The 16731-nt window shown below is 43.2% G+C and overlaps 1 protein-coding gene across 10 annotated transcripts in view; it reads right to left on the bottom strand.

The window, feature by feature from the left end:
* Nucleotides 1-16731, bottom strand: part of AIG1 (androgen induced 1) — a 308996-nt gene that overhangs the window by 34653 nt on the left and 257612 nt on the right. For 6 of the 10 annotated variants that reach the window (XM_070506530.1, XM_070506521.1, XM_070506525.1 and 3 more), the window contains one exon: nt 7131-7246. The exons of the other annotated variants lie outside the window; for them this stretch is intronic. In XM_070506530.1, coding sequence (XP_070362631.1) covers nt 7131-7246 — 116 coding nt within the window. The remainder of the gene's footprint in view (nt 1-7130; nt 7247-16731) is intronic. 10 annotated transcript variants of the gene reach the window in all.

The following is a 16731-nucleotide window of genomic DNA, read 5'->3' as shown; positions in this document are numbered from 1 at the left end:
TTCAAGGACCTGGACCTTGACCTCCCAGAGTGGGCGTGACAGGTCAACGAGTGAAGAAGCACGCAGAGAGGGGCTGAGTTTGGGCTGCCTAAGGGCTGAGTATTCTCAGCACATACACAGAACAGCAACAATGGCTCCTGTACTGAGTGCCAATTATGTGGCAGGCATTTTAAATCCATTTTTCTGATTCTCACAGCAATCCTATCTAAATATCATCACCTTCCTTTTTTCAAATGAGGAAACTGAGGCCCTATTATAAAGACTAAGTGATTTGCCCAAGTGTGTAAGTTTTCCATTGCTGCTCTAACACATTACCACAAACTTTGTGGCTTAAAATAACACAAATTTATCTTCCCATTCTGTAGGTTAGAAGTCCAACACAGCTCTCGCGGAGCTCATGTTGAGATGTCAGCTGGGCTGCCTTCCTTTCCACAGCCTCTAGAGGACACTCTGTTTCTTTGACTTCTCTAGCTGCTTGAGGCAGCCCACAATCCTTGGCTCGTGGGCCCCTTCCTCCATCTTCAGAGCCAGCCACGGCCGTTTGAGTCCTTCTCACATCACACCTCTCTGACTGTTCTCCCGCAGTCACATATCTGACCACAGCTGGGGAAGGGTCTCCCCTTTCAAGAACCAGATAATCAGATCGGGCCCACTCAGATAATGTAGGCTAGTCTCCTCATCTCAAGGTCTTTAATGTAATTACACCTGCAAAGTCCTCTAACATATTCAGAGGGTCCAAGGATTAGCACGTGGACATCTTTGGGGACTGTTATTCTGCCTATCACATCAACTTAAAAAGGTATTAAAGGAGCCCAGAGTTTAATTTAGGTTTGATCTAAATTAAACAGGAAATTCTGTTGACTCTATCTTCAAAATATATCCAGGATCCCACTACTTCTCATGCCACCATTTCTATCACCTTGGTCCAAGCCACAACATCCTCCACCAGGATTACTTTTAGAGCCCCTTCACTGATGTCCTGGTCCATCCTTGCCCCTAATCAATTCTCAACATAGGAGCTAAAGTGATCCTTTAAAAGCATCTCAGGGGCTGGCCCCATGGTTAAGTTCGTGTGTTCTGCTTTGGTGGTCTGGGGTTCACTGGTTTGCATCCTGGGCACAGACCTACACACCGCTCGTCAAGCCATGCTGTGGTGGCATCCCACATAGAAGAACTAGGGTGACTTACAACTAGGATATACAACTATGGGCTTTGGGGAGAACAAAAAAAAGAGGAAGATTGGCGATAGACGTTAGCTCAGGGCCAATCTTCCTCACCAAAAAGCAAATAAACAAACAAAACCATCTCAGATCATGTCAATTCTCTGTTCAAAATCTTCCAATGACTCGGGATTTCATTCCGAATTAAGGACACAGTCCTTGCAATGCCCTATGAGGCCATACATGATCCTCTCTCGACTCCCAGGAATCTCCGTTCACTCGCCCCCTTGCTCTGCTCCAACACACTGGCCTGCCTTCCTTGAACACACCAGGAACAAACTAGCCTTGAGTGGGAGTGGACTCTGCAATTTCATTCTGCCCTCCACACCAGTACCTTCAAGTGGAGGGGAGGGTACAGGCACAGCTTGATTCTGGGATGTCTTTCCCCGTCTGGGGGTCTGAGAGGGGAAATGGGAGAAGGATGAACATGTCCTGACTTCGTTGCCCATGGCTGTGCAAGTGGTTTCCCTTGTTTCTCTAGTTAATACCAAATTCCCACTGATAAATGCTGTGAGGCTGATGTTCAGATGCTCACTTTTGCCTGGCGTACATACTTGCGAGGTTTGTAGGGATCTCTGAAGGGCTTCTCCACTGCAGAGGTTCTGTATGTGGCAGAGCCAGCTGGCTCCAGCTCGCTCTCTTCCATACCCCCTGGCTCCTGCCCACAGTAGTACACTTCACAGTTTCCGGCTGCCGAGAAATCCTTGCCCAGGGACTGTCCTTCTTGGATGGCCCACCAACACGACAGCTCAAGCCCAGTGACCTTCCTCTATGGCAAAACAGATCCATAAGAGGGGCCGGCCCGGTGGCGCAGTGGTTAAGTTCCCACGTTCCGCTTCTCAGCGGCCCGGGGTTCGCTGGTTCGGATCCCGGGTGCGGACATGGCACTGCTTGGCAGCCATGCTGTGGTAGGCGTCCCACGTATAAACTAGAGGAAGATGAGCACGGATGTTAGCTCAGAGCCAGGCTTCCTCAGCAAAAAGAGGAGGACTGGCAGTAGTTAGCTCAGGGCTAATCTTCCTCCAAAAAAAAAAAAAAAACAGATCCACAAGAAACTCATCCATTTTGGCCACATACAATGACGAGGCCATAGGCTGCCTTACTGCTGCCCCTCCCTCCACCCTAACGTCAGCTTCCTTAATCAGATTCCTGTCTCACCCCCGATGGGTACCAGGAATTTTCCTGGAATCTCTCACACTTGGCTTTGGTGAGCATGGGGAGGCATTTTCTTCCCCAATGACTCTCCTAGACCCCAAAATCAAAACTGCAAAGACCCTCTCTGTCTTGCCCAGCCAGGTGAGGAAGGTGGGTGAAGAAGATGGGCAGGGCAAAGAAGATGGATGGCTTTGGTAATGGGTAAGGGAGCAGAGTCCTTCGGCTGTCTCTTACAAGCCCCAAGAAAGGTGTCTCTCTTGAGAATGAGAGCTACCTGTCACCTGATTCTTTCAGCTGGACCAGTTCTCCAATGCCAGAAATCAGGAAGACTTGCACGCTATTACAGATGTAAAAGTCAACGGCGCAGATAGTTAGGGTGGAGTGAAAGGTTCAAATTGAACAGAGAGACATGTCATCTGCTGTAGGAGAACAAGTACATAGTGGCTAGATTTCTTTGGTGAAGAAGCTTCCAGTGAAATAGGAAGATTTTAATGTGGCCTAAAATTTAATTTTCTTAGTGAAGAGGTGCAAATTTTATGCTAAAAATTCTTTCCAAGACTTTTTGAGTACATTCTTATTTTTATTTCTGAGAATTTTTTTCCCTGTTTTGAAAAATAATGTACATTTCCAGTAGAAATTTGAGGGAATACAGAAAAGTTTCAACAAGAAAACAAAAAATAATCTGAAATTGAATGGCTGAGGCAAGTTTGGTGGGAGAGAGAATTCTGATTTGGGACAATTTAGGTTCACATCATGAAAGAAAGATCACACTTCCTTGTGATTTTACTTTTATTTTCTGAGTTGGAAAGTTGTACAAGGGACACATTTGGGGTAATGAGAGCTGAATATGGAATTTATCAAAGATCATTGAGCCCCTGAGACAACAGAAACCCCTATTTTGCTTTACATAAGCTCATGCAGTGATGAGAAATATTTATCCTTAAGAAGAAACTCCCGGCATGCATTTTTCTCCCCTCCTTTACTAATGCCTCCTTGCTTCTGACCACACCTTGCACACAATGCTCGGCGTGTATTACGCATGACCCCTGAGATCTCCTGTGTGCTCTGATTGAATGAGAAGCCACTGTGCGGGGAGGAATGGCCAGGGGCTAGAAGATTCCTCAAGACAGAGGAGACCCAATGTCAAATGCTTGGAGATGTAAATTTCCTTGGATATGGGGTAATTTCCTCTTTCTGTACCCTGCAGACTGAAAACCAGAACAGTGCACAGCAGCAGTACCACAGGGAGACAAGGATTTGAGGTGCTGGGTGGGGGTGGAGGGCGCAGCCAAGGAACAGATTGGCCACCAGGAGGCACGCACCAAGCGGAATGAGGATGTCGTCCCTTCTGTAATTAGCAACTAGGCGGTAACAGCAGTCCACAGCCCATGATCTTAAAGCTCCTTCTTTTACCCATCCCTCCTTTAACATTTCTTGAGGGTCCTTTTAAATTTAAAAAACAAGCAAGCAAACAAAAGCGCTATTTTCATGTCCTTTAGGGTTGTATTGGATTTTTAAAGTGAAGAGTGAACAAGTGAGTGAGAATGAGTAGAAGGAAGAGAAAGAACTTACGGCATCGAAACTAAAATTTCTCAAACTCCTGATGAGAAAACATTACGTGTTCTTGCTGCTACTTGTTGAGCAGCTTCTCAGAACTGATCACAGCAAATGCAGACACTTTCGACTGTGTGCCAGCATTGTTTTATGGCTCTACGGACTGTAACCGAGTCCTCAAGACTGCCTCACGAGGCACATGCATACCAGCCTGGTCCCTATTTTATATCTCAATAAACTAAAGCCCAGGAAGTTGAAGTGGAGGAGTCAGGACTCAAACCTGGGAAGTGGGCTTAACTACCAGACGTCACTGCTTCAGCTGCACTACAGCTCTGGCAACAACCCAGTGGCTTTTCCTTGAGCAAGTCATATAATCTCCCTAAGCTTTAATTTCTGTATCTGTAAAATGGGCAAGATAATGCTTATCTCAAAGGGTTGTTTAGGGAACTAAATAAGATAATATTTGAAAAGCACTTGGCACAGTGATCAAAAGAATGGTATTTGTTATGATTCCTGATACTTACTGTTGCATTAGAAACCAAGGGCACCTCTGTGTTGTATCCTGCATGAGCTAATACGGGCCATCTCATTTATTAGGGGAAATCTCACAAAATAGGGTGTAGAGAAATATGTGCAGGAGTGATGATGGGAGGGAGGTGTGCAGAAAAGGAGTTAAGAGTCCATCACAAATGGACAGGAGATGTTTGTGTCCCAGACACCTGGGTAAGTGGAAGGAGAAGTGTGGCGGAGAGGTAGAAGGGGGCATGAGAGGAGTCCAGGATGACTTCAGATGCCAAGCTAGGGGAGGACTGAGACAGGAGTTGGGAAAGGGAGCCACTGAGGGTAGAAGCTCCATGGACTCCAGTCTTCGAGGGAAAGGTCCAGTCTCCCTAACTTCCTCAACTCTCCTTATCCAAATCCAAAAAGAGAAGAGACGCAGATAGGGAGGGCGACTTGTAAGAATGGAGACACTAAAGTCGGAGCAAGGGAGATAGACAGCCTGGCCAGCAGCCTCTGAGGTACAGATTCAGCTCAAGCATCCCGATGATTCTAAGGGAGATCCTATTTATTTTACAATTAGTGCATGTTAAGTAGAATGCTTTCTTCCCTTTTGGCATGACGTTCTGGAATGTCCATTTACAATCCTGGTATGCTATCAAAAGATTTCATGTCTTGAACCTTCTGTTGTTGTGTCACTGGTACGTCTGGAAGGGAGTGAGAGCCAGTACCTTTTTGATAACAATTAAAATCCTTGGATTTATATAATGTGACATGATGTGCAGGGCACTGTTTAGCTCTTGGCATAGCTGTGAATGCCTAGGGCAGAACACCAAAGGAAAAAGTCTACTTTGAAAGCTTCCTCAGAACATATCTGAGAGAATTTGCTGGTTAATGCAAATACATGTCCAAACAAGTCCTGGTTTGCTTAGGGAGGGAACAGAGCTGGCAAGCCTTGCTTGGCATGAGGAGTGCGCATAATGCTTCATTTTAATGAGGGATCTTGGGGGTCCATAATGAAGACTATGTGGCATTTCCCACGTGTCTCTTTGGAATGTGGACTGATTGTACGCACAGTGGAAAAAAGGCCATCAGAAGGTACACAGTTCCTGAAACCTCTGGGGCTCTATAAGATTCAGATAATTTAATGGCATGCAATGAATTCACAGCAATACACCCGTAGTAAAAAACCTTCCCTTCCTATAGGTAAGCAAATAAAAGAGCAAAGTTATGAGACTGTAGTTTGCAGGGGAGAGGAGAAGAGTTTTAATTTTTAAACTAATGCTACAGACAGTTCCAGATGTGTCAGAAACACTGTAACCTTCCTGGAGTAATTGCGGAGCTTCCTTCCTTGACTCTTCTGAGAGACCAGAGTCATCTGAATATCCAGTTCACATGGATAAAGCATGCAAATTCATCTTTAAGACATCACTTCTCCTGTGAGCCCTGATCATCTAGACATCTTCTATTAGAGGAAGTCAGTACTTAACGTTTTAGGTGGGAAAACAAAACCTAGAAAGTGACTAGGAAAACAAACATTCTCCAGTCCTCGCGAACAGTCTTTGACTCGTAGATGGAGGAGCAGACAGAATGAACATTATCCCATGTTTGTTAGGGTCTGTAGCCCGGGTATCCCCCTTGGGTCCAGCCATAGGGCGTGACTTCCTAGAAGAAATTCCCTTTCTGTTCAGATTTGGGGCATTATGTGATCATTCATGCAAAGCATGTGAAGTACTGCACTGACCTTTATTTTATATTTCTGGGCTGGCTGGAGCAAAACACTGCACAGAGCCTGGGCCTCCTAAAGCGCCCTGGGATTTCGGAGGCATTAAGCACAGTCCTGGGGTGTTTGGAAGAACGTTACCCAGCCCTTCAGGCTTAAAGGAGGGGATGGTGACCCAGAAGTCAAGACAAGAGCGTCCCAAGAGGCAGAAAGGCTGATGGGAGGGACCTCTTCTGTGTGTGCTAATATATCAAAGAGGACTTGGAATTATAAAGACAAAAAGAAATTCCCTGTCTTAAGATAAATAATTTTGAAACGTTAAAACATGGTAAGAACTGAAATTAATGTGAAGTAAACTCATCAGGCAAAAACTCTTTTATCAGATAAATTTGGCACCTCATACTTGCCATTTTTTCATGCCCAACAGATGAAGTGGAGCTTTTTAGTGATTTATTTACCCCAATTTTTAAAAACATAACCGTTAAATACGTGCTATCTGTAACGGCTAATTCTGGACTAGGTTGTAAACTGACTCAGGAAAATATACATTTTCATTTGTTTCCTATGAAGTTGAAAGTCACTCCTCTAAGAGGTCATTTCTTCTGTCCTCATTTGCATTTGCTGCAAATCCCCTGCTCCCCAACAAAAGCAACAACAACAAAACTCCCGAGCAAAAAAGCCCTTAAGCAATAAAACTAGTGTCCAAGAAAAACATTTAGTTTGAAAAAGAGTCGAAAAACGTAGCCTTGGAAGGGCCACTGCTTACATGGGATGGTGCCACAAATTCCTGCTGTGTGAGGTTTGGCACACACTTTCTAAAAATATAAGCATCTGGGGAAATGAGACAAAGCCCAGGTCTTGGACCAAATGAGGCACACAGTGTGAATCTGTTAGTGATTATATCCATAATGAAATATGTGCCCAAATTTAGCAGAGTAAAATCTCATACAATACGAACGCCCAGCAGGCACCATCCTTACCATAATATATAGCCAACAGAGAAGGTACATATGGCGGCGAGTCCGCTGCTTCTGCTGGGGTACGCATGGTGTGATGTCCTCATCTCGATTAATATAAAGGGCAAAACCGTTGTGTGCTGAAAAAGAACAGAGACCAGGTGACACAGATTCTCATCACTGCCCCTCGATAGCTGTTTTTTCTCCAGTAGGAGAACAGATAGTGTAAATTCCTAGCAAAAGTGCCATCGCAGAAAGCAGCATACAGTTCGCCAAAGAGGGAGAATGGGCGGGAAGACACAGACTGCATCAATTGCTCCATTGCCATTTTTTTCTGTAATTTTTGAAATTTTATTTTATTTATGCCTCTTACAAGAAATTTGGACAGAGTAGAAAGATGTATAGGAGAAATATTGGAACATAAGAAAGGAATAAAAATAACCACTGTTAACATTTTGGTACATGTCCTTCCCCCCCCCGTTCATATTATTTCTACGTAGTTAAGATCATACTGTGCATGCAATTTTGTTTTGGATTGTAGCATGCAGAGTTTTGTTATGCCATTTTTAAAATCCTTCCAGACTATCAACCCTGACCAGAGCTGCTTAAAACTCCATTTTATGGATGTACCAAAATTTATTTAACCAATTCTTGTCCTTGGACACTAAGTAGTAAAAAACTTTCAATGTTTCATTTATTAAAAATGTCATGATGAATATCTTTTGCAGAAGTCTTTGTCTGAATGTTAAAACTGTTTTCTTATAGTCAAAGGCTATGAAGATTTTAAGACTACTGATACGTAATGCCCAATTATGTGCGTACCAGGAGCAGGTTAGGAAATAATGCCCTATTAGCTTCCAGAAAGGCTCTGCCAGTTTGTATCAGCAGTGCATAGATTTAGAGATGATGTTTCAAGGTGGACTCCAAAGAAGCTGGGTGGAACATTCCCATTTGTCTTTTGGACCCAGTGGCCATTCTAAGTACTCAGTTCAGTGGACCAGGGTAGAGAAGAAATTTATTGCATCCATACGGTAAGAAGAAAGAAAAGTCAAGTACTCTTGGTATTTAAATTTGGTGAACGGATATAAGGGACAAGGAGCTTCTTAGGTAAAACTGGGTCAGAATATAGATTTACCTTCTAACATTGGAGAGTTTCTCAAGAGTAAGAAGATGGCAGAACTGAAAGATGAACCATTAGCAAGCTTGAATTCTGTTTAGTACCTCCTTAATAGTCATGAGAGAATCTTTGTCTGTGCTTGCTGCATTGTTTGCATATTCAAGGAAAGGGCAGGAAACTGAATGCTGTGAATTTTAAACTCTAATAAGTATTATAGCAAAATGAAACCAGGTGGCAGGTACGCCCTGGCAGGAAAAGACATGTTGGGGATATCAAGGTGAACATCTTTGGAGCAACTTATTGTTTATAGTCATAGAAAAAATAGAAAGGCATGATTTTGTAGGAAATATTAAGACAGCGGAAATTCATTGCCTTAAATGCTCTCCAGATAACTGTTCTGACTGCCAATACGTTAGTAATTAGAGTATGGTATGCTCAGAACGGCAGGTGGGTGATTGCCGAGTTGGGTAGCTTTATATTTCCTTATGTTTTGTTTTTCTATTATTGTTTTAAAACAGTAGAATTAGCTCTGAAGGGAACCACACAGAATGTCCATGTGTGCTGATACAGAGGCAGAAGGTACTTTAAAGATCTATTCTATTGGTTTTTCACTGCCATGTAGTCACCTCAGATGACATGAGCTTGGAATTTCATCAACAAATTCAGATGGCAACAACAGTTTTACAATGATGCACTTATATAAAATTCAAATATACAGCTAGCAATAAGGCTATGTTTTATCAAATCTTACATTGAACAATCCTTGCAAATCAAACATTGACACTGGACGTAATGCTGACTCTGATGGCCTGTGTGGGTTATAGGACGATGATAATGTTATTTTTGACTCATTAATATTAAAATTGTCTAAACTCTACCTCTTCATTCACTGCTCCAAACTGAATAGAAAATCATCCATTTTTCTATAAAGTTATATCAGGTCAAATAACCCGTGTGAATATTCTTAGTTATCCAGTTATCATTATTTTATCTGGCCTATGTGCTGATTATCAGATGTCATATTTGGAAAAGTTACGATGTACTTTGATGATGCCAGGCAGAAAATCTCTCAGAAAAATGAGGATCTTTCCAGATCACTTCATCATTGGCATCATCACCACTAAAAAGGAGCTACTTGTTCCATCAGTGACATAACCGCTGATAAAAGGTCTTTTTGTGGTTAGCTGTGCCTGTGTGAGCTCAGCCAGTAGAAAATCTCAGGAGAAGATGTTTCTACATCAAGGTGACAGCGACAGCTTCTCGTTCAGAATTTTCAGGCATTAATGAATGTATATCTCCCTCTCTAAATATTTATAAGACAAAATATGTTTACCAATAAACAGTATATATTAATAAAAGTAAATAGAATGCAAAATATTTACTGCAGATATAAACATTGCCTTACAGGTAACTAAAGCTTTATAAACTAAGAAAATGGTAAAAATCTATGAATGGTCCTGCTGAATCTCTAAGTAACTTTCAGCAGCTCAGTTGTAACTCAAACTCTGTAGCACCAATGGGGATAATTATTTTAGAACTATGGGTACGAGAAATCCAGTTCTAACCCACTCCCAAGCAACATTCTGCTTCAATGACTTAAGAACCCGGAAGGAAATATTCAACTCCTTCAAGACCATCAGCTGTGAAGAACGGTTTTGTTTACTGTATCTGCAGCACTTTGAAAAGAGCCTGGCACATAGGAGGTGCTCAATAAATACTTGTTGAGATAGTTTAATCTTTAAAACAACCTCTGAGGTGGGAATGACTAACTCCATTCTGAAGATAAGGTAACAAAGACTCAGAAGATTCACCCTTCTTGTCCAAGATGGCAGAGCTAGCATGTCTGGAGGTAGGCTGCCAGACCAGTTGTGTCTGCCTCCAAATCCCACACTCTGTTTTCTACACTAGAATTAGATCTCTAAAAGATGTCAGAGTTTGATCATCTTTGCATCAATAAACTTGTGGGAATGCATGATTAAATATCGCTGATGCTGTCTCTCAACAGACCAAATTATTTTTTGGTAGAGCTTCAAAATAAACAAAAAGGTCTTCACCGTAAAAAGCATATTTTGCTAAATGTGTTCTTTCCTGTGGCATGCAAACATTCTGAATAATAAGAAACAATAAAATCAGCTGGCACAAAGTCAGAACCTTTCAGGGATGCAACAATAGTTAAAGACGATTGGAGGCAGCTCTTTCGGCTTTCAGCTTGAAGGAGGCCAACGTGTGACTTTGTTGGTCGTCCCGCATCTGGGTTCATCCAGCACCAGCCACCTCTCCCACCTCACCTAAGTTCACCCCCACCGAGATCAGTCATGCACCTGCAGTGCACAAGTGGAGAAGTTGGTGCCACGTCTGTCCTGGCCCCCAAGATTGGACCCCCTGGGTCTGTCTCTAAAAAAGGTTGGTGATGACATCCCAAGGCAACAGGTGACGAAGAGTCTGGGGATTATAGTGAACTTGACCATTCAGAACAGACAGGTCCTGACTGAGTGGCACCGTCTGCCTCTGTCCTATCATTCAAGCCCTTAAGAAACCATGCAGAGACAGAGAGAAGGAAAAATCGTGAGGCGCTGTGGAAATAGCACTTTTGATGAGATTGTGAACGTTGCCTGACAGATGCAGCACCAATCTTTGTAGCCAGAGAGCTCTCTGGAACATTAAAGAGAAACCCAGTCTGTGGGCTGCAATGTTGATGGCCGACACCCTCATGACATCATAGATGGCATCAACAGTGGTGTGGTGGAATGTCCAGCTACTTAAGAAGTACAAAGGAAAATATTTCAATAAAAGATCATTTGACAATCAAAAAAAAAAAAAAGCAGACTCAAGAATGATCTGTTTCCATTCCTCAAACACAAATACCTTTTAACTTGCAGTTTTCTCAGACAAGTGTAGATACACTTTGAATAAACAAAGAAGGAGATAAAGTCTGGTTGCCAGAAGGGGCTCATAAGAATTGTATTGGACTATTTTCTGCAGTACCTTGTCAATAGAACAATTGTCCAGCAGCTGAGTTACTGAAGTTTGACTGTTTTTTTAAGTGGTAAGTAAGATAAAGGGTTGACAGCTCATGGAGGAAACCCTTGATCCATCCTATAAACTCTGGCCTAGAAAGTACTAGTCTAAGATGTAAGTGTTACTCTATCCTAAGCTAATTCTTCCAGTGCTGTGAATTTTAATGAGACTGTATTTTGAAGATTGTGTCCCAAAAGGGAAGCCCAAGTCCCTCTTGGGCTTTTGCATCTTTGTGTCTTTCTTAATGGGGTTTGGGTGGGTTCCCTCTGTGGAGCAGTGATTAGTGCCATGAACAGACCAGCATCCCAAGGCAAAGGTCTACCTGAGGAGGGGATCCACCAGGTGGTGTCACCTCTGCACAGAGATGCTCAGACCTGAGCAGAGGGCTAGATTTGAAGAAGGACCCAGGACTTAATTATGATGTGAAGGAAATGGGATAAGAAAACACCTTTTGGAAAAGAGGCTGCAAGGAAGAAAGCAATGTTCTTAAGTGGAAAGATGAGAAAACTGGCATGGGGATCTGGTTCTGACCATGCCCTGCCTCACTATAAGACTTTAGGCAGGTTCTTAGACCCTGGTGAAGTCAGTAGTATTTTCTGTAAAATGAGGGAACTAGATTAAATCAGTGCATCTCAAATTTCAGTCATGAAGAACTAATGTTTTAGGTTTTACTATATCACATACTAGCCAGCCCTGGTAGTCTAGTGGTTAAGATTCAGCACTCTCACCGCTGTGGCCTGGGTTAGGTTCCTGGTCAGGGAACCATGTCACCCATCTGTCAGCTATCACACTGTGGCAGCTGCATGTTGCTGAAAGCTATGTCACCAGTATTTCAAATCCAGCAGGGTCACCCATGGTGGACGGGTTTCAGTGGAGCTTTCAGACTAAGACAGACTAGGAAGATGGACCTGGCCACCCACTTATGAAAAAATTGGCCATGAAAACCCTGTGGATAGCAGCAGAGCCTTGTCTGATACAGCGCCAAAAGGGGAGAGGACGGAGCAGAAAGACGGGCAGGTTCTGCTCTGTTGTCCACAAGGTTGCTAGCAGCTGGAATCCACTCGACGGCACTAACAACCAATATAACATACCAGGGCCTATGAAAATGTTTTAATTTATGTTAAAATCAGAATTAAAAAAATGAACTTTTAGAGTTGAAGATTATCCTCATCTTTATACCAATGCAGTCACAAAACAGCATATATGTAATATGTAAATACGTATGTATTATATGTACATATGTATAATACATAATGCATATTACAAAATACATAAATACATATTATATATATACTGCTTTATGACTGCATTGGTGTATACATATATTTATACACATATAGATATATAAATGGAGGAAAGGACTCACAGATGCAAAGTGCCTCCAGGCTGCAAAAGTCAAAAGTCATAATACAGCCCAGTCATATGCTACCTGATTTTTTTAAAAAAGTGTTTTTTACTCTATTCACATTTTTTCTAAAATAAAGGTAAAAATAAAAGTAAACTTTATATAAACTCTCATAAATGCAATGCCATTTGTCATAAATAGAAGATAACCACAAAAACAAATACGATGAACACTAATAGATCCTAATTAATGTTTGCTAGATATGTTTGCCTTGAAAGGCTCTGATTCTGAGGCCTGCTCTCTTTGTGTTAGAGAAGGAGGTTAGTAAGTGTTAGAGGGCGTCAAAGACACACTAGCGTGAAATAGAGACTCTCCTAAACAGAATCAGGATTGGAAGATAATTGAGAGGGAATTACCTTTTCAATGTGTGATTCAATATTACGTAACACCATGTCCCTGTGCCACACCAATTTTCTTGCATAACACGCGAGCTGCATGGTCCACGCACGGGAACAGATGGTTTATAAGGTGTTGCCGCACTCTCTAACTGCTAAATGACTTGTTTTACTGACAGATGTTCTTTTGCTGGGAAAATGGAGAGACGGATGAGTAGGAAGTTTAGGTACCGATGGAGGAATTTAATGGTATTTAACAGTATTAAAGAAAGGGATTTACACCACACAAGAAGGATCTGGACTTGCTGCTGGGAAAAACATTTTGATTATCTGTAGTGGCATCAGTGCCCTATAAACTAAAGGGAAGTTTTAGAATAAGCTTTGCTATGGAATAAACAGAAAGATTAAAACTATGCGGTATGATGGTATGAATTGAGGCAAGTGGGATGGATGGTTAGGGGACCGCTCAAGATGATTTTAGAGCTCTAGAACCTGTAGTTGTAACCAGAGTCTACAATACAAAAAATAATTAACAAAATTTGAAGACTATGTTCAACTGCCATTTCTCTGGTCTTTCTCCTTCTCTCCAAAATATTTTTTTTAATAGAAGAATACTGCCCCCAGACCATATGAACACCAGATAGAAATGGTTTCTTCCTTGGAGGCAAAATCAGCTTTGAATGTGAGGTGTACCAGACCAGCCCTTGCCTAGGTGGGAGATAATAGAGCTGGCAGCCCCATGTCCATTTATTTGCATCTGCAGGACACAGGCAGACCTCTGGGAGTGTTCTCAAAGTAACGTGTGCATCGGATCCCCAGGTGACCTTGTTAAAAATGAGACTGCTGGGCCTGGCTCCCAGAGCGTCTGGTTTACCGGGTGTGGTGGAGTAGTGTTCATGGTGGTCCCCATGTACGTAGACCACAGTTCTTGCCTTCGTGTTGTCAGGACATCTAGGTTTTCTTATATCCCTATGACAATGTCCCTATGACAAGTTTATTTTTGATCATAAATAAAAAGGCGAAGGATGGCTGTGTGTGAGTGTGTGTGTGCGTCACCGAGCACCCGCATTCTTGTGGGCACCCAGGCTGCAGGCAGGCTGGAGATGTGACTGGACCTGCCTGGAGGATAGGGTGAGAGAGAGTCTGTATGATGCCTCAACAAATTTCAAGGATATCACAAATAAAAATAATATGGAAAACTGCTCTAGGATCCTGAAAGTTGTACACTCCAGATTGCTACTTGAATATTGTTTGTTTGCTTCCCCCCCAGTCATCCCTAGAATAAAAGGAGATTTAAAAAGAGAAATTTTTATTCTGTAATAAAGCAAGAAGGAATTTCCAAATCTGAAGATAAAGCCCATTGTACCAGGAAAACGTGATCTAAAATGACAGAAAGGGTGACATCGGAAGGACGGGCAAAAATCACAAAACGCTGACTGATCCCAACCTTTGCAAAGCTTCCGGCTTCTCCAAAGCAGGCAAGCGTGTGATGCACAGAGACGCAGAGCTGGGTGGGCGCATGCGCAGAGTTGGGGCAACTGTAAATGGAGTCAGCGGACGCGGGAAGATGGCATTGCATCCCTGGCGGCTTGGAAACAAAGCTGATGCAGGCTCTAAAAGACCTAAATTCTTAACTCTGAAAACCTGACCAAATGTTTTCCCTGCCACCAGAAACTGTCATTATTAATTTTACTAATTGGTCAGCTCAAAATTTGCTGCCTCCCACAGTGGGGAGGTGTTAGTGCTTTGCACGACACGGGACTGCCCATCTCCACCACGGCAGCTTCCACTTCTCCAGAAGTCACACGGAACTTTCCCTTGTCATGGCCTCCCTCTCCCAAGGGCTGAAGGGCTGGCTTCAGGGTGGCGATGCCTGAATATGACACTGAATCCCTCCAGAAACGGCCAGAGTCCTTCTGCGTGCGCCTTTGAGGGATGGTGTTGAATATCTGTTCCTGCCGGCGGTTAAATCAAGATGCCTTAACCGGGCATTTCAGAATCAGGTTGGAAATGTGCTTGACCCGGGGTCAGAAACGTAGATTCAGATGGAACCAATACTGCCTGAATGCCAGTACGTTCCAGGCATTGCCAAAACTCTCTATGGGCTCACTACTCAATTTGGGATTCCTCCAGTTCTAACGTTAGCCCAACAACTCTTAGGATATGGTTTTAATAATTAGGTCAAGTAAACAAAATAGTACAACGCATTAAACCAAGACACGCGTATCTCTGCAATTAAGAGCAAACCATGCATAGTAGAAACAATTACCCTGGGAAGTGGGCACCATTTTACTGGGCTATTACTTTTGCATTTAAAAAGGATTTTTAAAATGACTTGAGGACAGTTAATATCTCTTGCTGTATCTTCCTAATGAAGGTATTCGCAAGGTGCTAAGGGTCTCCTGCATCACTGAGGTCTCCAGTGTGGTGTGTATTTTCTCTCTCCTTTTAGCCCAGCAGCCCGTGGACCACCAAAAGGAATTCTTGTGTGAATGTGATGCCAGAGATGGCTCGTGCTGTAACTTAAAATGTCACAGCGACTTTAAAGTGACCTAAAATTCACTTCTTCCACGAACATCTCATGAGCAGTCGAGTAGTATTGCTGGTTCTCACAGAGCAGCATCTCTAATGACTACCCTCAGACAGTACACTGAGAGGGATGCAGATGTGCAGACCTGCCATGGTGCAATGGCTGGGCCATGGGCTCTGCTTGGGCGGGTCAAGAGAAAACGTCACGCAGCACAAGACATGTGAACTGGGCTTTTAAATGTGACTCAGGCTTCACAAGCAGAAGAAAGGATAGAGGAAGAAGTTCATTCACAAGGCGGAGAAGAAGAAAAATTGTGTACAGGCACAGCACAGACCACCGAGGGGACTGTCGCCACGGCAGGACATGAAGGAGCACGAAGAATGAGGTTTGGACAGAGGAGGTGAGCATAAGCCAAGTCGTGGAGGGCCTTTATGTGGACTTTGTCCTGTAGAAGGCAGGCACCTCTCTGGGCTTGACCTCCAGCCATGGACTTTAAGGGATACGGAGGCAGGACATTAACAGCAGAAAGAGCAAGCTGGAGGCTGGGTGGACGGTGGAGTGAGAGAGGAGAGGTTTATCTCCTCCACGTTGCCCTCTCCCTCCTTCCTTCCATTCGAATGCTCTTCCCTCGAGGAAGCGGCTTGATTCTCTCCTCAGCCTTTCTCCTCTCTCCCCTAGCACTCTGCAGCCCCCTCACCTACAATGTCCCCCTCTGCTCTGCTTTTCTCTCTCACTTTTATAAGTGTGTATGATGCCCCCCCATAATTAATTGATGTGCATAGATACTGAATACATAGGAATAAGAATAGCTACCATTTACCGAGCTCCTAATATATTTATACTAGACATTTAATTCTCACAGCAACGCTAATGAAGTCGTTATTGTCACCTTCATTTTATAAATGAGGAAATGAGGAGCAGAGGGCTAACTTGTCAGAGGTCCTGGAGAATGAGCAAACGGTAATGGCAGCCGGCATTAGGCCTCAGCTTTGCCTGACTCCCACACCCGTGCTTTTCCTGAGGGAGACGTGCTGCTTCTTGTGCCCACTTATTTTCTCTGTCAATAAATGCTCCTATTATGCATTGGTCACAACTCCGGGTACTTAAAATATATCTCAGAAGAGAGCAGATCAAGATCTTTGCCCCTAGCAGATTGCTCTTCTTGGAATGCATTTCAATTAGGCTAATACAAATGTGGAGTCTCTCACCTCAGAAAAGGC

The sequence above is a fragment of the Equus asinus genome, chromosome 1 (genome assembly GCF_041296235.1).
Source record: "Equus asinus isolate D_3611 breed Donkey chromosome 1, EquAss-T2T_v2, whole genome shotgun sequence".
Taxonomy (NCBI): domain Eukaryota; kingdom Metazoa; phylum Chordata; class Mammalia; order Perissodactyla; family Equidae; genus Equus; species Equus asinus.
This window is presented reverse-complemented; position numbering and strand designations above follow the sequence as displayed.